Raw genomic sequence first — 20,112 nt, 5'->3', positions numbered from 1 at the left:
AATTTTACAACTCATCCGCTTCATCCTGGATCACAATATCTTCACCTTCAACAACCAGTTCTTCATCCAGACACACGGAACAGCCATGGGGACAAAATTCGCACCTCAATATGCCAACATCTTCATGCACAGGTTCGAACAAGACTTCTTCACCGCACAGGACCTTCAACCGATGCTATACACTAGATACATCGATGACATTTTCTTCCTTTGGAGTCATGGTGAGCAATCACTGAAACAACTATATGATGACATCAACAAGTTCCATCCCACCATCAGACTCACCATGGACTACTCTCCGGAATCGGTTGCATTCTTGGACACACGCATCTCCATTAAGGACGGTCACCTCAGCACCTCACTGTACCACAAGCCCACGGATAACCTCATGATGCTCCAATTCTCCAGCTTCCACCCTAAACACGTAAAAGAAGCCATCCCCTACGGACAAGCCCTCCGAATACACAGGATCTGCTCGGATGAGGAGGATCGCAACAGACACCTCCAGATGCTGAAAGATGCCCTCATAAGAACAGGATATGGCGCTCAACTCATCGATCAACAGTTCCGACGTGCCACAGCGAAAAACCGCACCGACCTCCTCAGAAGACAAACACGGGACACGGTGGACAGAGTACCCTTCGTCGTCCAGTACTTCCCCGGAGCGGAGAAGCTATGGCATCTCCTCCGGAGCCTTCAACATGTCATTGATGAAGACGAACATCTCGCCAAGGCCATCCCCACACCCCCACTTCTTGCCTTCAAACAACCACGCAACCTCAAACAGACCATTGTCTGCAGCAAACTACCCAGCCTTCAGGAGAACAGTGACCACGACACCACACAACCCTGCCACAGCAACCTCTGCAAGACGTGCCGGATCATCAACACGGATGCCATCTCACGTGAGAACACCATCTACCAGGTACATGGTACCTACTCTTGCAACTTGGCCAACGTTGTCTACCTGATACGCTGCAAGAAAGGATGTCCCGAGGCATGGTACATTGGGGAAACCATGCAGACGCTACGACAACGGATGAATGAACACCGCTCGACAATCACCAGGCAAGACTGTTCTCTTCCTGTGGGGGAGCACTTCAGCAGTCACGGGCATTCAGCCTTGGATCTTCAGGTAAGCGTTCTCCAAGGCGGCCTTCACGACACACGACAGCGCAGAGTCACTGAGCAGAAACTGATAGCCAAGTTTCGCACACATGAGGACGGTCTAAACCGGGATGTTGGATTTATGTCACATTATCAGTAACCCCCACAGCTTGACTCCTGGACTTGCACAATTTCACAAGCTGTACTGTCTGGAGACAATACACATCTCTTTAACCTGTGTTGAATGCTCCCTCCACCCACATTGTCTGTGCATTTAAGACCTGGCTGGCTGTAGAGATTTGCATTCTAATCAGTATTCTGTAATTTGATTTCTGTGTCTGTGCCCTGTTTGAGAACAGAGACCACTCCATCTGACGAAGGAGCATTGCTCCGAAAGCTTATGGTATTTGCTACCAAATAAACCTGTTGGACTTTAACCTGGTGTTGTGAGACTGCTTGCTGTGAGGCAGCAGTGCTAACCACTATGCCACCGTGTTCTTTACCAAGGTGTCTGATTTATATTGGCGTTACGTTCCTTGGGTACTACTGGCTCTCTTATTGTAGTAAGAAGTTTAACAACACCAGGTTAAAGTCCAACAGGTTTATTTGGCAGCAAAAGCCATGCAAGCTTTCGGAGCTCCAAGCCCCTTCTTCAGGTGAGTGGGAATTCTGTTCACAAACAGGGCATATAAAGACACAGACTCAATTTACACGAATAATGGTTGGAATGCGAATACTTACAGCTAATCAAGTCTTTAAGATACAATGTGAATGTAGAGAGCATCAAGACAGGCTAAAAAGATGTGTATTGTCTCCAGACAAGACAGTCTCTTATTGTACCCAAGTGCCATTTTCTAATGGAAACAAGGTAATGACTGCCAGGAGATCCAAGGGACAAAATCTCTGGCTATTTCTTCAAATCATAGCCGAGGAGCTCAGAAGAAAGTTATTCTGTCTCAGCCAGCATATGGTTAAAATCAGCTAACCTTGAAATAGGTTTCTTGTTATAAACCCTGCCTCTTACCACATATCCCTTTGAGATTAGATACTTTCAGCACTTCCTCAGAAAATAGAAATGTCTCCAATGAAGCCAAATATCTAGAAAATAAATGTAGCAATACTTTCTTCTGTAAGCTGTCAAAAAGATGAGATTTTGAACTGAGAGGATATGTTTCTGAAAAGTAAAATGCTGCTCAAAATCATTAGCCCACTAAACAGGGATATACACCAATCTCCTGAATACTGGAGTTGGTTTTTCTTCACAGATTTAACACCATGTATCTACCTTCCCTTTATGACACAAGAATATGATTCTATTTTCTTTCATATTTCCTCCAGGCCTAAACCAACTTCAGCTATTCCACATCCCTGTGTATGCGAGAAGGAGGCAATGTTAAATAGTGGCCCATGATTCATTCCACTGCCATCACAGGAAAGCAGCTTCTATACTGAAGACGTAGCAAGAGAACAGAGAATCCAAGAGGTATAAGTTATTCATAATGAATAGCTGGAACCAGCTGTTTGTGAAATAATAAGCCTTCAAATTTATTGCCTGTTGTTAAAATGATATCAGCAAAGTTTTAATATGGCTTCTTACTGGTTTCTTACCTGGTTAGTAGGAACTTTTAAATGCCAGTAAGCAGTAATTTGATTTCTGGATATTGCAAAATATTTAAACCTCAGGACAGTGAATGTAGGTTTGTTTTCTATGTCTCACGAGGACTGCACTTTTTGTTTAAATTTATAACTGAAAGAATATTTAGTAATACAAATACATTAGGAAACAGCAAGACCATCCATATATTTTTTGTTAATTTTTTAATAAAGAAATTCCAGCAAATAAACCACACAAATTTATCCAATGAAATTTATTTTAATATAAAAAAGGAAATCAAATATTGTGAGCAAGATGAAATTGCCATATATTCACATACAAAAATTACGAAATCCACAATCCACGAGACAAAGTTAGTTGCTGTAACACATACAGAGTCCAAATCAACTCAAACCCTCCCCTCTCTTCCCACTCCAGTCCATCCCAAATCCATTATCCTTGTGCGAACACCAAACTCTTAGATAGGCTTGATCTTGAAGTGCAGTCCAATGAGACTGAAAACTAGACATTTCAAGTCCTGGACAAGGTAGTAGAATACTCGCAGACCCTCTGGATCCCTAGATGTAAACATTTTTTTCCCATTTAGAAAAGGCACAGCAGTTAAAATTACAATAGTTTGAAAAAAAAATCAGCCAAATTTCTATTTATAGAGCTGGGGAATTAGCTCCCATTAGAATGGTGGAGTGCTCGTTTTGCATGTGAGTGTTAGCAGGATTGACACAGCATTCTCTTGGAAGTATTGCGAGCTGTGAGCAGGATAGTGCTGAACTCCAAAAGGACATAGACGCTTGGTGGAATAGGCAGACAAATGCAAATGAAATTTAATGCAGAAAAGTTTGAAGTGAATCATTTTCGTGGAAATAACAGAGAGACAATCCATAATTTCCTTTGAGTGGCAACCGGCGTTGGATTGCCTCTCCATACCCCCTTACCTGCACCAAACTTCCTCAGTGCCCAAATCACCTGACCTTCCTGACTCAGGTTGGGAGAGATTCAGGCAGCATAGTGGGTCCCTGGGTCCAGCATCTGAGTCCAAAGGAATTGCAGTAGAGTACACTCCCTTTTCAAATGCATCAGCTGCCGTAAAGCAGGTGAGTTTAAAGGTCATACTGAAAATAACAGGCCGGGGAAACAGTAAGTGACTAAAGTAAGGGATTTGGGGGGGGTAGAGGGTTGGACATCAGGTGGGGAGGTCCAGCCGTGTCGGGGTGTAATCCCATGCAGCTTATTTGAAATTGTTACATTGATGTTAGAAGTGGTTTTATTTCTAACTCTTTCAGAGTAACCATTGGTGTAACACTGGCAGAAGGATCCAAAGTTAGTGATTTAAATCACTGTCAGATGGTTCCCAGCACAGTGCAATTGTCCAGGGGAAGTTAGCACTTCTGGACAATTTTCGCATAAGCCCTTACCTTGGAACTTCCAATGCATCTTTGGGGTACCCCCTGACACTGGGGAGTCAGGAAGTTACGGACCAATATAAATACAATTCTAAAGGGGATGCGGGGGCAGAGGGACCAGGGTGCAAATGTTCATAAATCATTGAAGGTGGAGGCGCAGCTTGAGATAGCAGTTAAAGCATACAGCATCCTGGGCTTTTTAAATAAAAGCATAGGATACAAAAGCAAGGGAGTTACGTTACACCAGTATAAAATATTGGTTCAGCCTCAATTGGAGTATTGCATCTCGTTCTGGGATCACACTTTGACATGAAGGATATGAAGACATTAGAGAGGGTGCAGAACAAGAATGGTTCTAGGGATGAGAAGCTTCAGTTAAGTAGCTAGACTGAAGGAGTTGCGACTGCTTCCTTGGAGAAGAAAAGGTGGAGAGGAGATTTAATAGAGGTATTCAGGAATCTGGACAGAGTAGATTAGGAGAAGCTGTTTCCATTGGTGGAAGGATTGAGAACCAGAAGGTACGGATTTAAGCTAATCAGCAAAAGAAGCAATGGAGGCATTGAGGGAAAGCTTTTTCACACAGCAAGTAGTTAGGATCCGGAATGCACTGCCTGTGAGTGTGGCAGAAGAAGGCTCAATGAGGTATTCAAGTGGAAATTGGATTATGAAGAATGTGCAGGGCTCCAGGGAGAAGGCAAAGGATCGGCACAGAGTGAATTGCTCCTTCACGGAGGTTGCACAGACATGACAGTTTGAATGGCCCTCTTCTGATCTGTAACCATTGGGATTCCCTGCACAAAAATATGGTAGCGTAAATGGTTACGTTACTGAACTCACAATCCAGAGGCCTGGACTAATGCTCTGGAACCATAATTAAAATTTTCAGTTGGGGAAATTAAATTCAGCTAATAAATCAGAAGCAAATGGCAAGTGGCATTTAAAGCAGAGAACCGGTGACCACTTAACTCCTGGATTGTCATTAAAAACTAACCTGGTATAGTCATGGCCTTTGAGCAATGAAACTTGCTGTACTTACTCACTCTGGTTTATATGTGATCAACAACATTGTGATTGACATAACTGCCCTCTGAGATAACCTAACAGGCCATTCAGTTATACCAAAGCTTTAGATTCAGAATTAGGTAATAAATGTTGACTTTTCCACAGCCTATGACGAATTAAAGAATTGTATTTTAAATCTTAACAACACGATCTTTTCTCCTAATGGGGTAGGACTCCTTTCCACTCAAAAACAATGACTCATTTTGGGAAGACACCAATTGCAACAGTTCAATTGTCACTCTGGCTGATCAGAGGTATACACAATTTACTTTTATAAGTATTTGGTTATTAACACAAAACTTACAAAAAACAAATCATTAGGGCAATATATTGTTCTCCACTGATTTATTTTTGTAGCTTTTCCACTCTTACCAAAGTAACACTTACTTGGATTGATTTACATCAATTAGAGACCCAATCTTAGATGTTGTAAATGAAATATGTTCATCTCCTATTACAATCTCCAGCTCCTGTTATAATCAAAATATGAAGAGGATGATTATCTACATATTAAAGTCCCACAATCAAGCACACCACACAAAATATACATTCTGTACTGACATTTCCTGATGACTGATCGCAGATTTTTAAACAAATTTTGTATTAACTCCATCACAATTAATCATCAACAACTGTATGCACCTGACTTAATAACTTCTAATGAAGTTTATAGGTATTAGCCAAGGTTCAGCGGTAGCATTGGGTTTTGAATCAAAAGATCTTGAAACCAAGTCCACTTCCAACAATCTGAGTATATAATCTAGGCTGATTGTTCAGTGCACTGCTGATGGAGTGCAGATTGTTGAACATATCCTTTCTCAGAGGAGACATTAAACTGAGGGTTCTATGATTCTATGAGAACCTGTGTGCTCTCTCAGGCAGATGTAAAAGATCCCACGGCCCTATTAAAGAGAAGCGGAAGAGCTCTTCCGGCATCCTGACCAACATTAAACTCCCAACCAGTATTGCTAAAAACAAATGATCTGGCCATAACAGGGCCCATGCATCTGCTAACTATGCAACTGAACAGCATGCACATATGTAAGTTCAGTGAGGTGGAAGGGAGCTCGAGCTGGGTCTCACTGGCACATGTATAGAATGTGATGGATGATATTGTTGAGGACCAGCATAAAGGTGTGGAAAAGCGGAAGGCAAACAATGGACCCTTGGAAAATAGGCACTTTATAGTGTTTAATACAGCACTGTAAATAAAGGAAGGCTTACATTTATATAACACCTTTCACAACCTTGGGACAGTCGAAAATGCTTTGTTAAAAACTTTTCATTTTCTAAGTGCAGTCCTTGCTGTAATGTAGGAGATTGGCAGTGAATTGTGTACAGCAAAGGCCCACAAATAGACAGATTTTCTTTTTTAAAAACAATGTTGGTTGAGAGATAAATATTGGCCAGGACACAAATTAATGTCATGGGATCTTTTACATTTAAAAAATGACACCTCTGACAGTGCAGCACTCTCTCAGTACTGCACTTGAGTTTCAGTTGAGATATTGTGCTCATGTCTCTGGTGTGGAACTTGAACCATCAATCTGCTGCTTTAAAGATGAGAATTTCACTACTGCGATATATCTAATGCATGTTATATCAGACATTCGCTATTGTGGCAAATTGGTAACCCAAGTGCATTTATAATTCGCAAGTAAACTGGTTAATAGATTGCACTCTTTCCTTCTCCCCCATGTACTCTATGAATGGTATGCTTTGTCTGTAAAGCGCGCAAGAAACAATGTTTTTCACTGTATACCAATACATGTGACAATAATAAATCAAATCAAAAATCATGATTGGGCATGTAATTACAATACTCATTTTTGTATGGTGAATGCATGTGTACTAGAATCTTTTTGAGTTGGTAAAATTAAATTATGCGAGTCTACGTACTCAGCAGTTAAATTAAAGTGCTTTATAAAAAAGAAACTCTTCATTTTCTAAGTGCAGCCCCTGTTGTAATGAAGGAGACATAGCAATGAATTGTGTACAGCAAGGGCCCACAAATAGCCGGAGTTTTCTTTCCAAAAACAATATTGGTTGAGGGGCCAACTTACCAAAAACTACATTAAAATGTGCTATGTCTCATAAATTCATGCCAGAATTCCAAACTTTGAAGAGAAATACCATAAAATGTCATACTAAATTGTAATACATATTGTATAAAGATACAAGTAATACATTTAATAGCAATGTGAATGTATGCAAGGAATTTTCTACAAACTTTAATATATTTTATTAAAGCAGTGTCGCTGTAGCCACATCCATAGCTAGTCACCAATTTCTACTAGATACAACACTCAAGGTGTAACAGAAAATGGCCACGCTGGTCCCCTTGGACTGTGTGCCAATGTAGTTAGAACCTTCAAGAGAAAAAAAGTGTTAAAATATCTCAACGTACTGTATAATTTACAAAATGTTTTACCCATGATACCTTCAGTGTTCTGATGAGTTCAAGAACTGTTACCCAAGTAGTGCATTGTTTATCTGAAACGTTCTATGATATGCCTGCTTCGTCTTTGTTTATGAGAAATAAAGAGTATAATACTGACCTGTCGCCCAACTCGGTCAGGTGGGGGCCACAAAGCATCGTCTTCCTTTGTGATTTCACTGTCTTCTATGATCCTCTTTAGTTCTTCCATAACACTTTTATGGACATATGCCTACAACAATCATACAACCACAAACTGGCATTTAAAAAGAAAGTATAAAACTGTATAAATTACAAAACAAGTTTAAATTAAATCCAATCTCAGGTCAGAAGCCATTTTACTATCTAAATGACATCCATTTTGAATTCAATCTTCAAAATTAATTGAGCCTTTCCAACTCACAACATAAAGATGAAGTTTCAAGCATGCTTACCTCCTTCCTAATCATTACGTCATTTTTGTAATTGCTGTTATTTGCATATCTGAGTTTACCTGTCAAGCAAATGAGAAACAAGTTTGATTTGTATCATTAGCTAAAGGCATTACAATGGAACACTAGTTGCCAATTCATTTATCACTTTTTTCTCTTTCTCTGATGCCCATAATATTCAGTCCCTGTACTTAAGGCAGACTGTCAATGCTGAAACAAAATATTCTGCTACTCGGTAATGTTGCATCAGTGATGGGTTTATTTTAAAAGGAGAAACCTGAAACGTGTAGTTCCTTCAGCAGAAAACTGCGATCTTACTGGCCGTTCATGCCATACTCTTGCTGCAGCGAGGTTGGAGAATTTGGCTCCCAGACAAATCTCTGTTCACTGCAGCTGAATGGGAAAATCCCATTGGCGTGAACGGCCATAACATTCTGGCCAAAATCTTTGACACACTTAGCCCTGGAAGCTATGAACTGATGAAATTCCAATCTATTCCCCTCACACTTCCACTCTTTTTTTCTACCTTTGCCAGAAGACGTTCGCTCTTCGTTGGTGTAATATTCCATTGTTGATGGTCACCCATTCATCTCAAGGGACATCTTCCACAAGTAAGCCCAGTGAAGTATGCACAGTATGCACAGTGAATGTCAGCAAACTATTTGACCATAGAGTCATCACAGCCAAGCATGATGGCATCTGCATCAGACACGCAGACAAATGCACTTTACTGCAGGGATAGGTGAATACCAACTAAAAACAGGAACGTTGACTCTTCCATCCTCCCTAACTCAAGGATATTGAAGACAAGTACAATTTGTTGCCTAAGTAACTCAGCCGAAATCAGGATGATCAATCAATTCTGTCATGCGTCCATTCAGGCATTACAAAATTATATGTAAAAAAATACATATAATGGAGAAGATTGGATCCTATTGATGGAGAATGCTCGAGCTTTAAAAACTGTGGGCAGAAAATCTGGAGCTTGGAAACTCCCGGACTTCATGACACCACTAAGATCGCACTGCAACAATTTCTAACTTCCAGCGCAAACCCACCCATTAATTTTTTGATAAAAAAAGCTGCATGACAGGATTGCTCAACCGTTTGAAGGGCTGATTCCAAACCTATTATCTTGGTGATTTGGGGTAGACAGGTTAAAAATTAAGATACTGTAAGAAAATCCCCGTGCTCTGTTTTGGTGGACGCACTGACCAAGAAACAAAATTTTGGTAATCTTAGTTATGGCTTAAAGCTGATTTACATACATGACATAGATTAAAAAAGAGTGCAGCGGAGTAAGAAATTAACACCTCTCAAAATAAGCCCTCTCAAAAACAAATGTTAGTTTTAATTCTGACCAGACAATGACAAGTTGTTAAATCAGATAGTCTCCTCTGAGATTCCCAACACTTGGCAACTCCTTGAACTTGCTAATGATACCATCATGTAATCATAGAATCCCTACAGTGCAGAAGGAGGCCATTCAGCCCATTGAGTCTGCACCGACCACAATCCCACCCACGCCCTATTCCCATAACCACACATATTTATCCTGCCAATCCCCCTGACACTAAGGGTCAATTTAGCATGGCCAATCAACCTAACCTGCACATCTTTGGACTGTAGGAGGAAACCAGAGGAAACCCATGCAGACCCAGGCAGAATGTGCAAACTCCACACAGTGACCCAAGGCCGGAATTGAACCCGGGTCCCTGGCGCTGTGAGGCAGCAGTGCTAACCACTGTAACCTGTTTGCGTTGTTAATTTGAGTATATTTATGTTTTATTTCAACAGTTTCACCAAGGTTTTCTTCAAAGTTTCAATTCAAAACAACTTCTTATGAGGGTCATCTCACCAAGACTCCATCACCCTTCACTGCTGAAATGGAACATACTTAGAGACCATCACAGAAAGGAAGAAACTTGACTGTAGAACTGACCATTCCTTAAAAGGATGGGGAAGGAGGAAGGCCGAGTTAAAACTCTGGCAATGTATCCCAGAAATGAGGTTCAGAAACAAAAGCAGCAGGTCTGCCAAGAGCCACAAGTGACCTCAAGTTTTTTTTGTGTTTCATACACTGATTTACACCATCTTCCGGTCTCAGGATTGGATCCTAAAGATTTTTGTGTGTGTGTGGGGGGGCGGGGGCTGCAATTCTAGAGCTTCAGACCTTTGCGTCTGAAGCCACAGCCACTAGTGATGTAACAACTAAAATCAGGGATGCACGAGGTGCTCTTGTCCCAAATCTGCAGGCATATATATATATCAAGCCAAAGAAAATAACATTCAATTTTGTGACACAATCATTAGGTTTTTGTTCTATTCAATAACTTATTTGTTAAATTGATACATTATCAATATTGGATATTTGGATATGGGAACAAACACAGCATCTTAAATTATGTGATTTCAAGAAGAAATTAGAATCAGGATATTAAATTCGATGATCAGCAATGATCAAAATGAATGGCAGAGCAGGCCGAAGGGCTGAATGGCCTACGCCTGCTTCGATTTTCTATATTTATGATTGCCCCTGTAAGATATTTTTCAAGTTTTTTGCACCTAGAATTGATATCGTAGCAGGTTAAAAAGTAATAACTTGTTGGAAATGCTTTCTAGACCTACAAGTAGAATACAGGGAGGAGGGAACAGTAGATTCATTACTTCCGGGTTGACTCTGTTGATGAGTTATGGGGTTGGACGGATGTTGTAATTATTTCCTTCATGGTGCTTTTGTGTGCAATAAAGTTAAACTTTATTTATTAGTCACAAGTAGATTTACATTTACTGTGAAAATCTAGTCGCCACACTCCGGCACCTGTTCGGGTACACTGAGGGAGAATTTAGCATGGCCAATGCACCTAACCAGCACGTCTTTCAGACTGTGGGAGGAAACCGGAGCACCCGGAGGAAACCCACGCAGACACAGGGAGAACATGCAGACTCCACACAGACAGTGACCCAAGCCGGGAATTGAACCCAGGTCCCTGATGCTGTGAGGCAGCAGTGCTAACCACTGTGCCGCCTCATAAATAAAGGTGTGCATGAGTACATATTAGATCGAGTTCTACACATTATATATGTTATTTATATTGGATTTTTAAAATATACATCTATATGCATATAGATACAAATGAACCCCATGCCAGCAAAATGACAATTTGCAATTATGTGGCGCCTTTGATATAAAGCATCCCACTACACCTGTTAACAAAATTTGACACCTCATCAGATAAGGAGCGATAAGGAGATAGGTGATCAAAAATCTGGTAATGAAGGTAGATTTTAAGGAGTGTCTTAAAGGAGGAGAGAAAACTAGTGAGGCAGAGATGTTTAGGAAGGAAATTTCAGAGCTTAGGACCTTGGTAGCTGAATCACGGCCACCAGTGATGCAACAATTAAAATCAGGGGTGCACAAGAGGCCAGGATTGGAAAAGCACAGAGATCCAAAAAGGTTGTAGGACTTGAGCAGGTTACAGAGATAGGGAGGAACAAAACCACAGAGGAATTTGAAAACCAGGATGAAAATTTTAAAATCAAGGCACTGCCAGACCAGGAATTAAACAAGGACTTGCAAAAAGTGTACAGAACAGAAATATTCCATTTCTCTGCAGTGAAGAATGATGGTACACCTAGTGAGAGCCATATAGAAACATAGAAAAACTACAGCACAAAACAGACTCTTCAGCCCCACAAGTTGTGCCGAACATATCCCTACCTTTTAGGCCTACCAATAACCCTCCATCCTATTAAGTCCCATGTACTCATCCAGGGGTCTCTTAAAAGACCCTATTGAGTTTGCCTCCACCACTACTGACGGCAGCCGATTCCACTCGCCCACCACCCTCTGTGTGAAAAACTTCCCCCTAACATCTCCCCTCTACCTACCCCCCAGCACCTTAAACCTGTGTCCTCTCGTAGCAGCCATTTCCACCCTGGGAAAAAGCCTCAGAGTCCACCCGATCTATGCCTCTCAACATCTTGTATACCTCTATTAGGTCTCCTCTCATCCTGCGTCTCTCCAAGGAGAAAAGACCGAGCTTCCTCAGCCTATCCTCATAAGGCATGCCACTCAATCCAGGCAACATCCTTGTAAATCTCCTCTGCACCCTTTCAATCTTTTCCACATCCTTCCTGTAATGAGGCGACCAGAACTGAGCACAGTACTCCAAGTGGGGTCTGACGAGGGTCTTATATAGCTGCATCATTATCAAATGTAATTCACTTGCAGAGAAAAAAAAACTGGAAGGCACTAATCTTTTTTATTCATTTTTACGGGATGTGGCCGTCACTTCCTGGGCCAGCATTTATTGCCCATCCCTAACTGCCCTCTGTTTCATTTGAGTCAACTACATTGCTATTGGTCTGGAATCACATGTAGACCAGACCAGGTAAGGATGGCAGATTTCCTTCCCCAAAGGTGAACCAGATGGGTTGTTCCGAAAATGGTTTCATGGTCATCTTTTAATTCCATATTTTTTATCGTATTCAAATTTCACCATCTGCCATGGTGGGATTCGAACCTGGGTCCCAGAAGCATTACATTGAATCCCTGGATTGGTAGTCCAGTGATAACTCCACTGTGCTGCTGGGAAATTCAGGAGAAATGCCTTTACCCAGACACTGGTTAGAATGTCCAACTTGCTACCCCAAGGATTAGCTGAGGCAAAGTTAACAGCCACTTGAACATATGTGGATTAATTAAAGAAAACCAGCACAGGATTCATCAAAGGCGAATTGTATTGAACTAATTTGGAGGGGTTTTTCGATGAGGTAACAAAAAGAGTAGACAGATAAGGCTAACATGGTTGATGTGGTGTATATGGACTTCCAAAATTTGATAAAGTGCCTCATAACAGGTTTGTCAACAAAGTTGAAGTCCATGGAATACAATGGACAGTGGCAGCATGACTATGAAGTTAGCTGAGTGACAGCAAAGAAAGTGTGGTAATTGAGGGAAAACTTATTTATTGATTTATATTAATAACCTAAATTTGGGTGTACAGGGCACAATTTCAAAATTTTCAAATGATGCGAAACTTGGAAGTATTGTGAACAGTGAGGAGAATGAAGCGAGACTCCCAAGAGGATATGGACAGGGTGGTGGGGTGGGTGGACATGTGGCAGGTAAAATTTAATATAGAGAAGTGTGAAGTGATACAGTCTGAAGAATGAGGAGGGGTGGCATAAAATAAAAGATACAATTCTAAAGGGAATCCAGGAGCTGAGGGACCTGGGTGTATATGTGCATAAATCATTGAAGGCAGCAGGGCAGGTTGAGGATACCGAACCCTGGTTTTCTAAAAAGGGATACAGAGTACAAAAGCAAGTTCATTATGAACCTGCATAAAACCATGATTCAACGGAAAGAATGTGAAAGTTTTAGAAAGGGTGCAGAAAAGATTTACAAGAATGGTTCTGAGGATGAGAGAATTCAGTTATGTGAATAGATCAGCGAAACTAGGGCTGCTCTCAACAAGAAGGCTGAGAGAAGATTTGTTATACTTGTCCAAAATCATGTGGGGTCTGGATAGAGGAACAGGGAGAAACTGTTCCCATCAACAGAAGATTGAGAATCCGAAGGTGATTAACAAAAGAACCAAAGACAACATGAGGAAAAACTTCTTTATGCAACATGTGGTTTAGATCTGGAATTCACTCCTGAGTGTGGTGCAAACAGATTCAAGTTGCAATTTTCAAAAGGGAATTGGATAATTATCAGAAAAGATTTTAAAGGGCTACAGGGAAAAGGCAGGGGAGTGAGACTAGCTAAGTTACTATTGCAGAAAACAGACAGAGACAATGTGCGGAATGGCCTCCTTCTGTCTTGTAACCATTCTATGATTCTAACACAGATACATTCAAAGAATTTGATAAACACACAAGGAAGAAGCTGAAGGCCACTGTGATAGTGTGATCAGAATCACAGAATCCCGAGTGTAGGAGGCTATCAAGCCTGTACTGACAACAATCCTACCCAGGCCCTATTCCCATAACCCCACACATTTACCCTGCATCGCCCTGACACTAAGGGGCAATTTAGCATGGCCAATCAACCTAACCTACACATTTTTGGACTGTGGGAGGAAACCAGAGCACCTGAAGGAAACCCATGCAGACACAGGGAGAAATTGCAGATTCCACAGAGACAGTGACCCGAGACTGGAATTGAACCTGGGTCCCTGGAACTGTGAGGCAGCAATGCACTGTGCCACGATGCTGCCCAAAATGGGTGAGAGGAGGCTTGTGTGCAATGTAAACAGCAGATGAGATGGACCAAATGACCTGTTTCTGTGCTGTAAATTCCATGTAAAGCTGCTAGCAGGACATCCTCAGGCCACCACAGTGAATGAATTAATGCTCAGTAGACAAACACAACAGTGTGCTTGGGGATAAAAGCAAATGACTGTGGAAGCTGAAATATGAAACAAAAACTGAAAATGCTGGAAAATCTCAGCAGGTCCGACAGCATTTGTGGAGAGAGATTAGAGTCAATGTTTCAGTCTGGATAACCCTTCCTCTGAGTCTTCTGGGGATATTAATGCTGTTTCAAATCCCGGGAACACTGAGCTTCAAAGACCCTGAAATGGCTGTTAACAAGAAAGCAGTGTGGGGGGAGCTGTAAGGCGTGTATTTGTTTAGTCAGGGAGCGGTACAAGGAGCCATATGGATACTGCTGCTGGTGCACATTGATTCGGACACTCAGCCCAGCGTGAGGCCCGGGAGCCTGGGCCCAGCCTTTCCCCCCTCCGCCGCCTCCTAGCTTTCCCAGGCTCTAGATTCACCACCGCTTCGGACATTCCGGTCAACACTTACCGTCCGGCCTGAACTCGAACTCCAGGAACTCGTGGCCAAACTTGCCCTTGTGCCCCACATAATACCGCAGATAGAAATCACTCGACATGGTCCCCGCGCCGGCAGGCCGCCTCTGCGTTGTACGTCACGGCGCAAGCGGCAGACCACCTCTGCGTCATACGTCACGCCGTCAGTGGCAGGCCCGCCTCTTGCATTGAACGTCACCTCGTCAGCCGCCTCTGAGTCAGACGTTACCCTGGGCAGCACATGCGCCTCTGTCACCCTATGGTTGGAAACTAGTGCACTGGAAGAGACTTTATTCTCCTGTCTGTGTCGGTGAGGACAGCAATGAAAGTGGAGGGGGAAATGGATGTCATTGAAAGAAGTGGAAATGTTATGGCAGTGAAGGGGAGGGCCGTTGGGAAAATGATGACAATGGAGAAGGAAAGGCAACAGGAGCTGTGTGCCACATGAGAGATAATGACTTGTGTGGCTGAATCAGTCTTAACAGCCTGTGCTGCTGCTCACAATCCGTTCACTGCAATGATAAACATAGAATGTGTTCCTCTCAATGCCCAAACTTGCGTCGTCGATGGAGACGGGAGAGGTGCCGGAGGATTGGAGGATTGCGGATGTGGTTCCTATTTTCAAGAAAGGGAATAGGGATAGCCCAGGAAATTACCGACCGGTGAGTCTAACCTCAGTGGTTGGTAAACTGATGGAGAAGATCCTGAGGGACAGGATATATGAGCATTTAGAGAGGTTTAGTATGCTCAAGAATACTCAGCATGGCTTTGTCAAGGGCAGATCGTGCCTTACGAGCCTGGTGGAGTTCTTCGAAAATGTGACTAAACACATTGATGAAGGGGAGGCGGTAGATGTGGTTTATATGGATTTTAGCAAGGCGTTCAATAAGGTCCCCCATGCAAGGCTTCTAGAAAAAGTGAGAGGGCATGGGATCCAAGGGGCTGCTGCCCGGTGGATCCAGAACTGGCTTGCCCAAAGGATGTGGAGATGCCGGCGTTGGACTGGGGTAAACACAGTAAGAAGTTTAACCTGGTGTTGTTAAACTTCTTACTGTGTTTGCCCAAAGGAGGCAGAGAGTGGGTATAGATGGGTCTTTTTCTAAATGGTGTGCCCCAGGGATCTGTTCTGGGACCCTTGCTGTTTGTCATTTTCATAAATGACCTGGATGAGGAAGCGGAGGGATGGGTTGGTAAGTTTGCCGACGACACGAAGGTTGCTGGGGTTGTGGATAGTCTGGAGGGATGTCAGAAGTTACAGAAGGACATAGATAGGATGCAAGACTGGGTGGAGAAGTGGCAGATGGACTTCAACCCAGATAAATGCGTCGTGGTCCATTTTGGTTGGACAAATGGGATGAAGGAGTACAATATATAGGGGAAAGACTCTTAGTACGGTAGAGGATCAGAAGGATCTTGGGGTCCGGGTCCATAGGACTCTAAAAGCAGCCCCGCAGGTGGAGGAGGTGGTTAAGAAGGCGTGTGGTGTGCTGGCCTTTATCAATCGAGGAATTGAGTTTAGGAGTCCGGGGATAATGATGCAGCTATATAAGACCCTCGTCAGACCCCACTTGGAGTACTGTGGTCAGTTCTGGTTGCCTCACTATAGGAAGGATGTGGAAAAGATTGAAAGGGTGCAGAGGAGATTTACAAAGATGTTGCCTGGATTGAGTGGCATGCCTTATGAGGATAGGCTGAGGGAGCTCGGTCTTTTCTCCTTGGAGAGATGAAGGATGAGAGGAGACCTAATAGAGATATATAAGATGTTGAGAGGCATAGATCGGGTGGACGCTCAGAGGCTTTTTCCCAGGGTGGAAATGTCTGCTACGAGAGGACACAGGTTTAAGGTGCTGGGGGGTAGGTACAGGGGAGATGTTAGGGGTAAGTTTTTCACACAGAGGGTGGTGGGCGAGTGGAATCGGCTGCCGTCAGTGGTGGTGGAGGCGAACTCAATAGGGTCTTTTAAGAGACCCCTGGATGAGTACATGGAGCTTAATAGGATGGAGGGTTATAGGTAGGTCTAGAAGGTAGGGATGTGTTCGGCACAACTTGTGGGCCGAAGGGCCTGTTTGTGCTGTATTTTTTCTATGTTTCTATGGATGTCATATATGCCAACCTCGAAAAGCTTGCAAAGCTGAGGAAGGGGTCATCCAGACTGAAACGTTGTCTCTATTCTCTCTCTGCAGATGCTGTCAGACTTGCTGAGATTTTCCAGCATTTTCTGTTTTTGTTTCAGATTCCAGCATCCGCAGTATTGAATAGACTCAACAACTGAGCATCCACATTCCTCTGGGGTAGGGATGACGTTGAGTTGCCAACATTTTAAGGACTGTGTCAACACATCTGAAACTGCTGATCAGCTTTGCTAATAAAAGTTATTTTTAGGTTGGCATATAGGCAGTTTGAACATTGAGAGGAGCAGATTGTGAGCAGTAGCACAAGCTGTTAAAACTTGATTCAGCCACAGAAGTCATTATCTTTCATGTTGCACATATAATGCAATGTTGTCTTTTATGAAAGGTGTATTTCTATTGATCTCTGCGTACACTATCACTGGTAGATGTAAATGACTATTAGGACAGATGGGGAGTGTAATTAGTGAAACATGGAAACTTGAGCTCCATAAATAGAGGTATTGAGTATAATAGCGGAAACATTATGCTAAATCAATATTAAGCTCTGGTTAAGACGCAATCAGGGGATTGCACTAGGTTCTGGTCACCGCACTAGGGAAGGTGGACGGTAGTTGAGATGGTGCAGAAGTGATTTACCAGAATGATCCCAGAGATGAGGGATTTTAGCTACAAGGTTTTGTTGAAGAAGCTATGGATGTTCTCCTCAGAGCAAAGGAGATTGGGACAAGATTTGATAGTGGTGCACAAGATTATGATGGGCTTCGAAAAAGTAGACAAAAGTTGTTCCCAATAGCTGATGGTGCAAGGACTAGTAGACACAGATTTAAGGTTATACAGAAAAGATGAGGGGGGAATGTGAGAAAGAACTTCTTTATGCACCTGGAAATCGTTGTCAATTACAGTGGTGGAAGCAGAGATGTAATCAATGTGATTTCAAAAGGAAATTGGATTGACACTGATGGAAATAAACTTGAAGGCTTTGGGGATAGAGAGAGGGTTGGGACTGACTGGAATGCTCTACAGCGAGTCAGCGTGGACTTGATATTGTCTCCTTCTGTCTGGTTGTGACTCTGTGATTTGCATTGTGTGCTACTGGTTGTACTTTTTCTGTTAGCCATGGATAAGCTAAATTGTACACTTTTACTTTGCTGGCCTGAAGACCCTTCCCTGGCATCGGAGAACATCCATGGTCAGAAATTTAATCACAAACTCGATTTCAGCCCAAGGCACATCTGCAATCTTTGTGTATGCAGATGTTTTGCCCTTTGTACTCTGAAACTAACTCAAATTATGACCAAGGTGAATTCGGAGCAGCAGTAGCATTGTGAAGCTGGAACTATTCCCCCAGAGTGAACAAACCACCAAGGTTCTCCTTATTTGTCACTGATTTTTTAATTACTGATAAAATTCTACTGTTAAATCACATAAAATCTCAAAAGTAATTTGAGCAAAATACAAACAGCAATTTCTAAATTCACATAACATTTTCATTTCAGCAATAACTTTGTTCTTTTACAGCATTATTTAAAAGAAGAATATGTCTTTACAAATCTCTTTGTCCAGGATCTTCCAGTTATCAGATATGAGTAGCATTATGCTCATCACAGATTTTTAAAAATTGCCACGACTGGTAAACTTTTTCCAGTGCATATTTTTTGTATATTTTATGTATTACTCCCAGTGAGAATTTATAATATTGCCCCTCAGACTCACATGTAGGTAGTAGAAGCAGTTCTCTGATACACTGGAAATCCTGATGCTGTCGGTACACAAGGTACCACAACAACAAGATCAAGAGAAAAACTACTATGCATTCATAAAGTTCATCAGATTTAATTAAATAGCACGCTACAAATGATCATAATCATTAGTTCATTAACTGTTAATTAATTTGGAACATATTTATTGTAATACAATTAGGGCCACATTTATTGCTATCGAGGAGGGTAGTTCAAGTCAGGAAATCTTACGATTTGGTGGACACACCTCGCATTAAAGGGCCCAGTGAGAGACAATTTTTGCTCCTGCAGAGTTCCGGTTTCCCTTTGTGATGGAGCATGGATATGCAGCATGAGTTGGCATGGAGGGGCCATTCGAGGTGGGTGGGTAGATGGCAAAATTTAGATCTTAACAGAAATGGGGCTGAACCTTCACATCTGGGTCCCACCTGACATCTTTACAGGTCCAGGAGTCTTCCTGACACTGAAAAGCCATTGATTTGATTTGATTTTTTGATTTGATTTATTATTGTCACATGTATTAGTATAAAACCAGCACTTAATCTTATCTTTCCTTCTGTTTCTGCTGTCATTTTCTCTCTTTACCCATCCTCTACTGAGGGTGGCAACTTTGCAGTGAAGTGAAGATTAACAAACACTTTGTAAATTTGGCTCAACTACTTTCTTTCATTTGCAAGTTTGAACATTGAGTGTTGGTGAACTGTTCAACCAAGGACCTATCACAAATGAGCTAATGCAGTGTACATGGAAATGAGTTCACTGGATAGTCAGTGAAAACTATAGCAATGCTTCAATTTGCTGTTCCCGGTGTGTGCTGAGGCCAATTATAGTGTCCCCCTCCCCTCACTGCCATCCTAGCTGAAATCAGTAAACGCAGCATAGTACCTCACCACATGATTCATTGAGGTATCATTGGAAAAACAAGTGAGCAGAGTAAAGTGGACTGTTGATATGGTATTGACTGTTTTTGTGTGAATACCCAAGTTGAATTTATATTGGAGGGTTCCTTTCTTCATCATTAGTTCCTTATTGCTCACAGTACATCGAATTATGCAGCATTATGTGGCATTTAAAACTTCTGTATGTGAATTTTTTTGGTGTAATTTCAACCTTCAATGATAGTGCATAACAAGTGCAACCAGTTTGAATGACAGTTCTGAACCTTTCTCAATTTTCCTTTCCCCTTCTTCTTTTGGAAGGAAATGGTGAGAGTTGCATAATGGATGATGTGTAACGGTGGTCACAAAGCCCATTTGGGAGCTTAGGATTGGAGGAATCGAGGGCAGTGAGTTTGGGGATGACACAGGAGGAGGAGCAGGAAAATTATAACAGAAGATACTAAGATGTTGGCGGTGGGACAACAGG

The 20,112-nt window shown here is 42.1% G+C and overlaps 1 protein-coding gene across 1 annotated transcript; it reads right to left on the bottom strand.

The window, feature by feature from the left end:
* Positions 1-2,739: 2,739 nt before the first annotated feature.
* Positions 2,740-15,018, bottom strand: magoh (mago homolog, exon junction complex subunit). The gene is made up of 5 exons (XM_078218481.1): positions 14,872-15,018; positions 8,056-8,114; positions 7,743-7,853; positions 5,572-5,654; positions 2,740-3,279 (listed from the first exon to the last, which is right to left on the bottom strand). Exons 1-5 carry the CDS (start codon positions 14,957-14,959, stop codon positions 3,180-3,182), a joined length of 441 nt encoding a protein of 146 aa, XP_078074607.1. The 5' UTR covers positions 14,960-15,018; the 3' UTR covers positions 2,740-3,179.
* Positions 15,019-20,112: the final 5,094 nt, after the last annotated feature.

Source organism: Mustelus asterias, chromosome 8 (genome assembly GCF_964213995.1).
Source record: "Mustelus asterias chromosome 8, sMusAst1.hap1.1, whole genome shotgun sequence".
Lineage (NCBI taxonomy): Eukaryota > Metazoa > Chordata > Chondrichthyes > Carcharhiniformes > Triakidae > Mustelus > Mustelus asterias.
Note: the sequence above shows the minus strand (reverse complement) of the source record. Positions and strands in the feature narration are given on the sequence as shown.

Coding starts and splice junctions, on each gene's coding strand:
- magoh (XM_078218481.1), bottom strand. CDS start 14,959: ATGTCGAGTGATTTCTATCTGCGGTATTATGTGGGGCACAAGGGCAAG. Junction 8,115..14,871: donor GTTCGAGTTCAGGCCGGACG/GTAAGTGTTGAC, acceptor TTTGCTTGACAG/GTAAACTCAGATATGCAAAT. Junction 5,655..7,742: donor CTGACCGAGTTGGGCGACAG/GTCAGTATTATA, acceptor TGATTATAACAG/GAGCTGGAGATTGTAATAGG.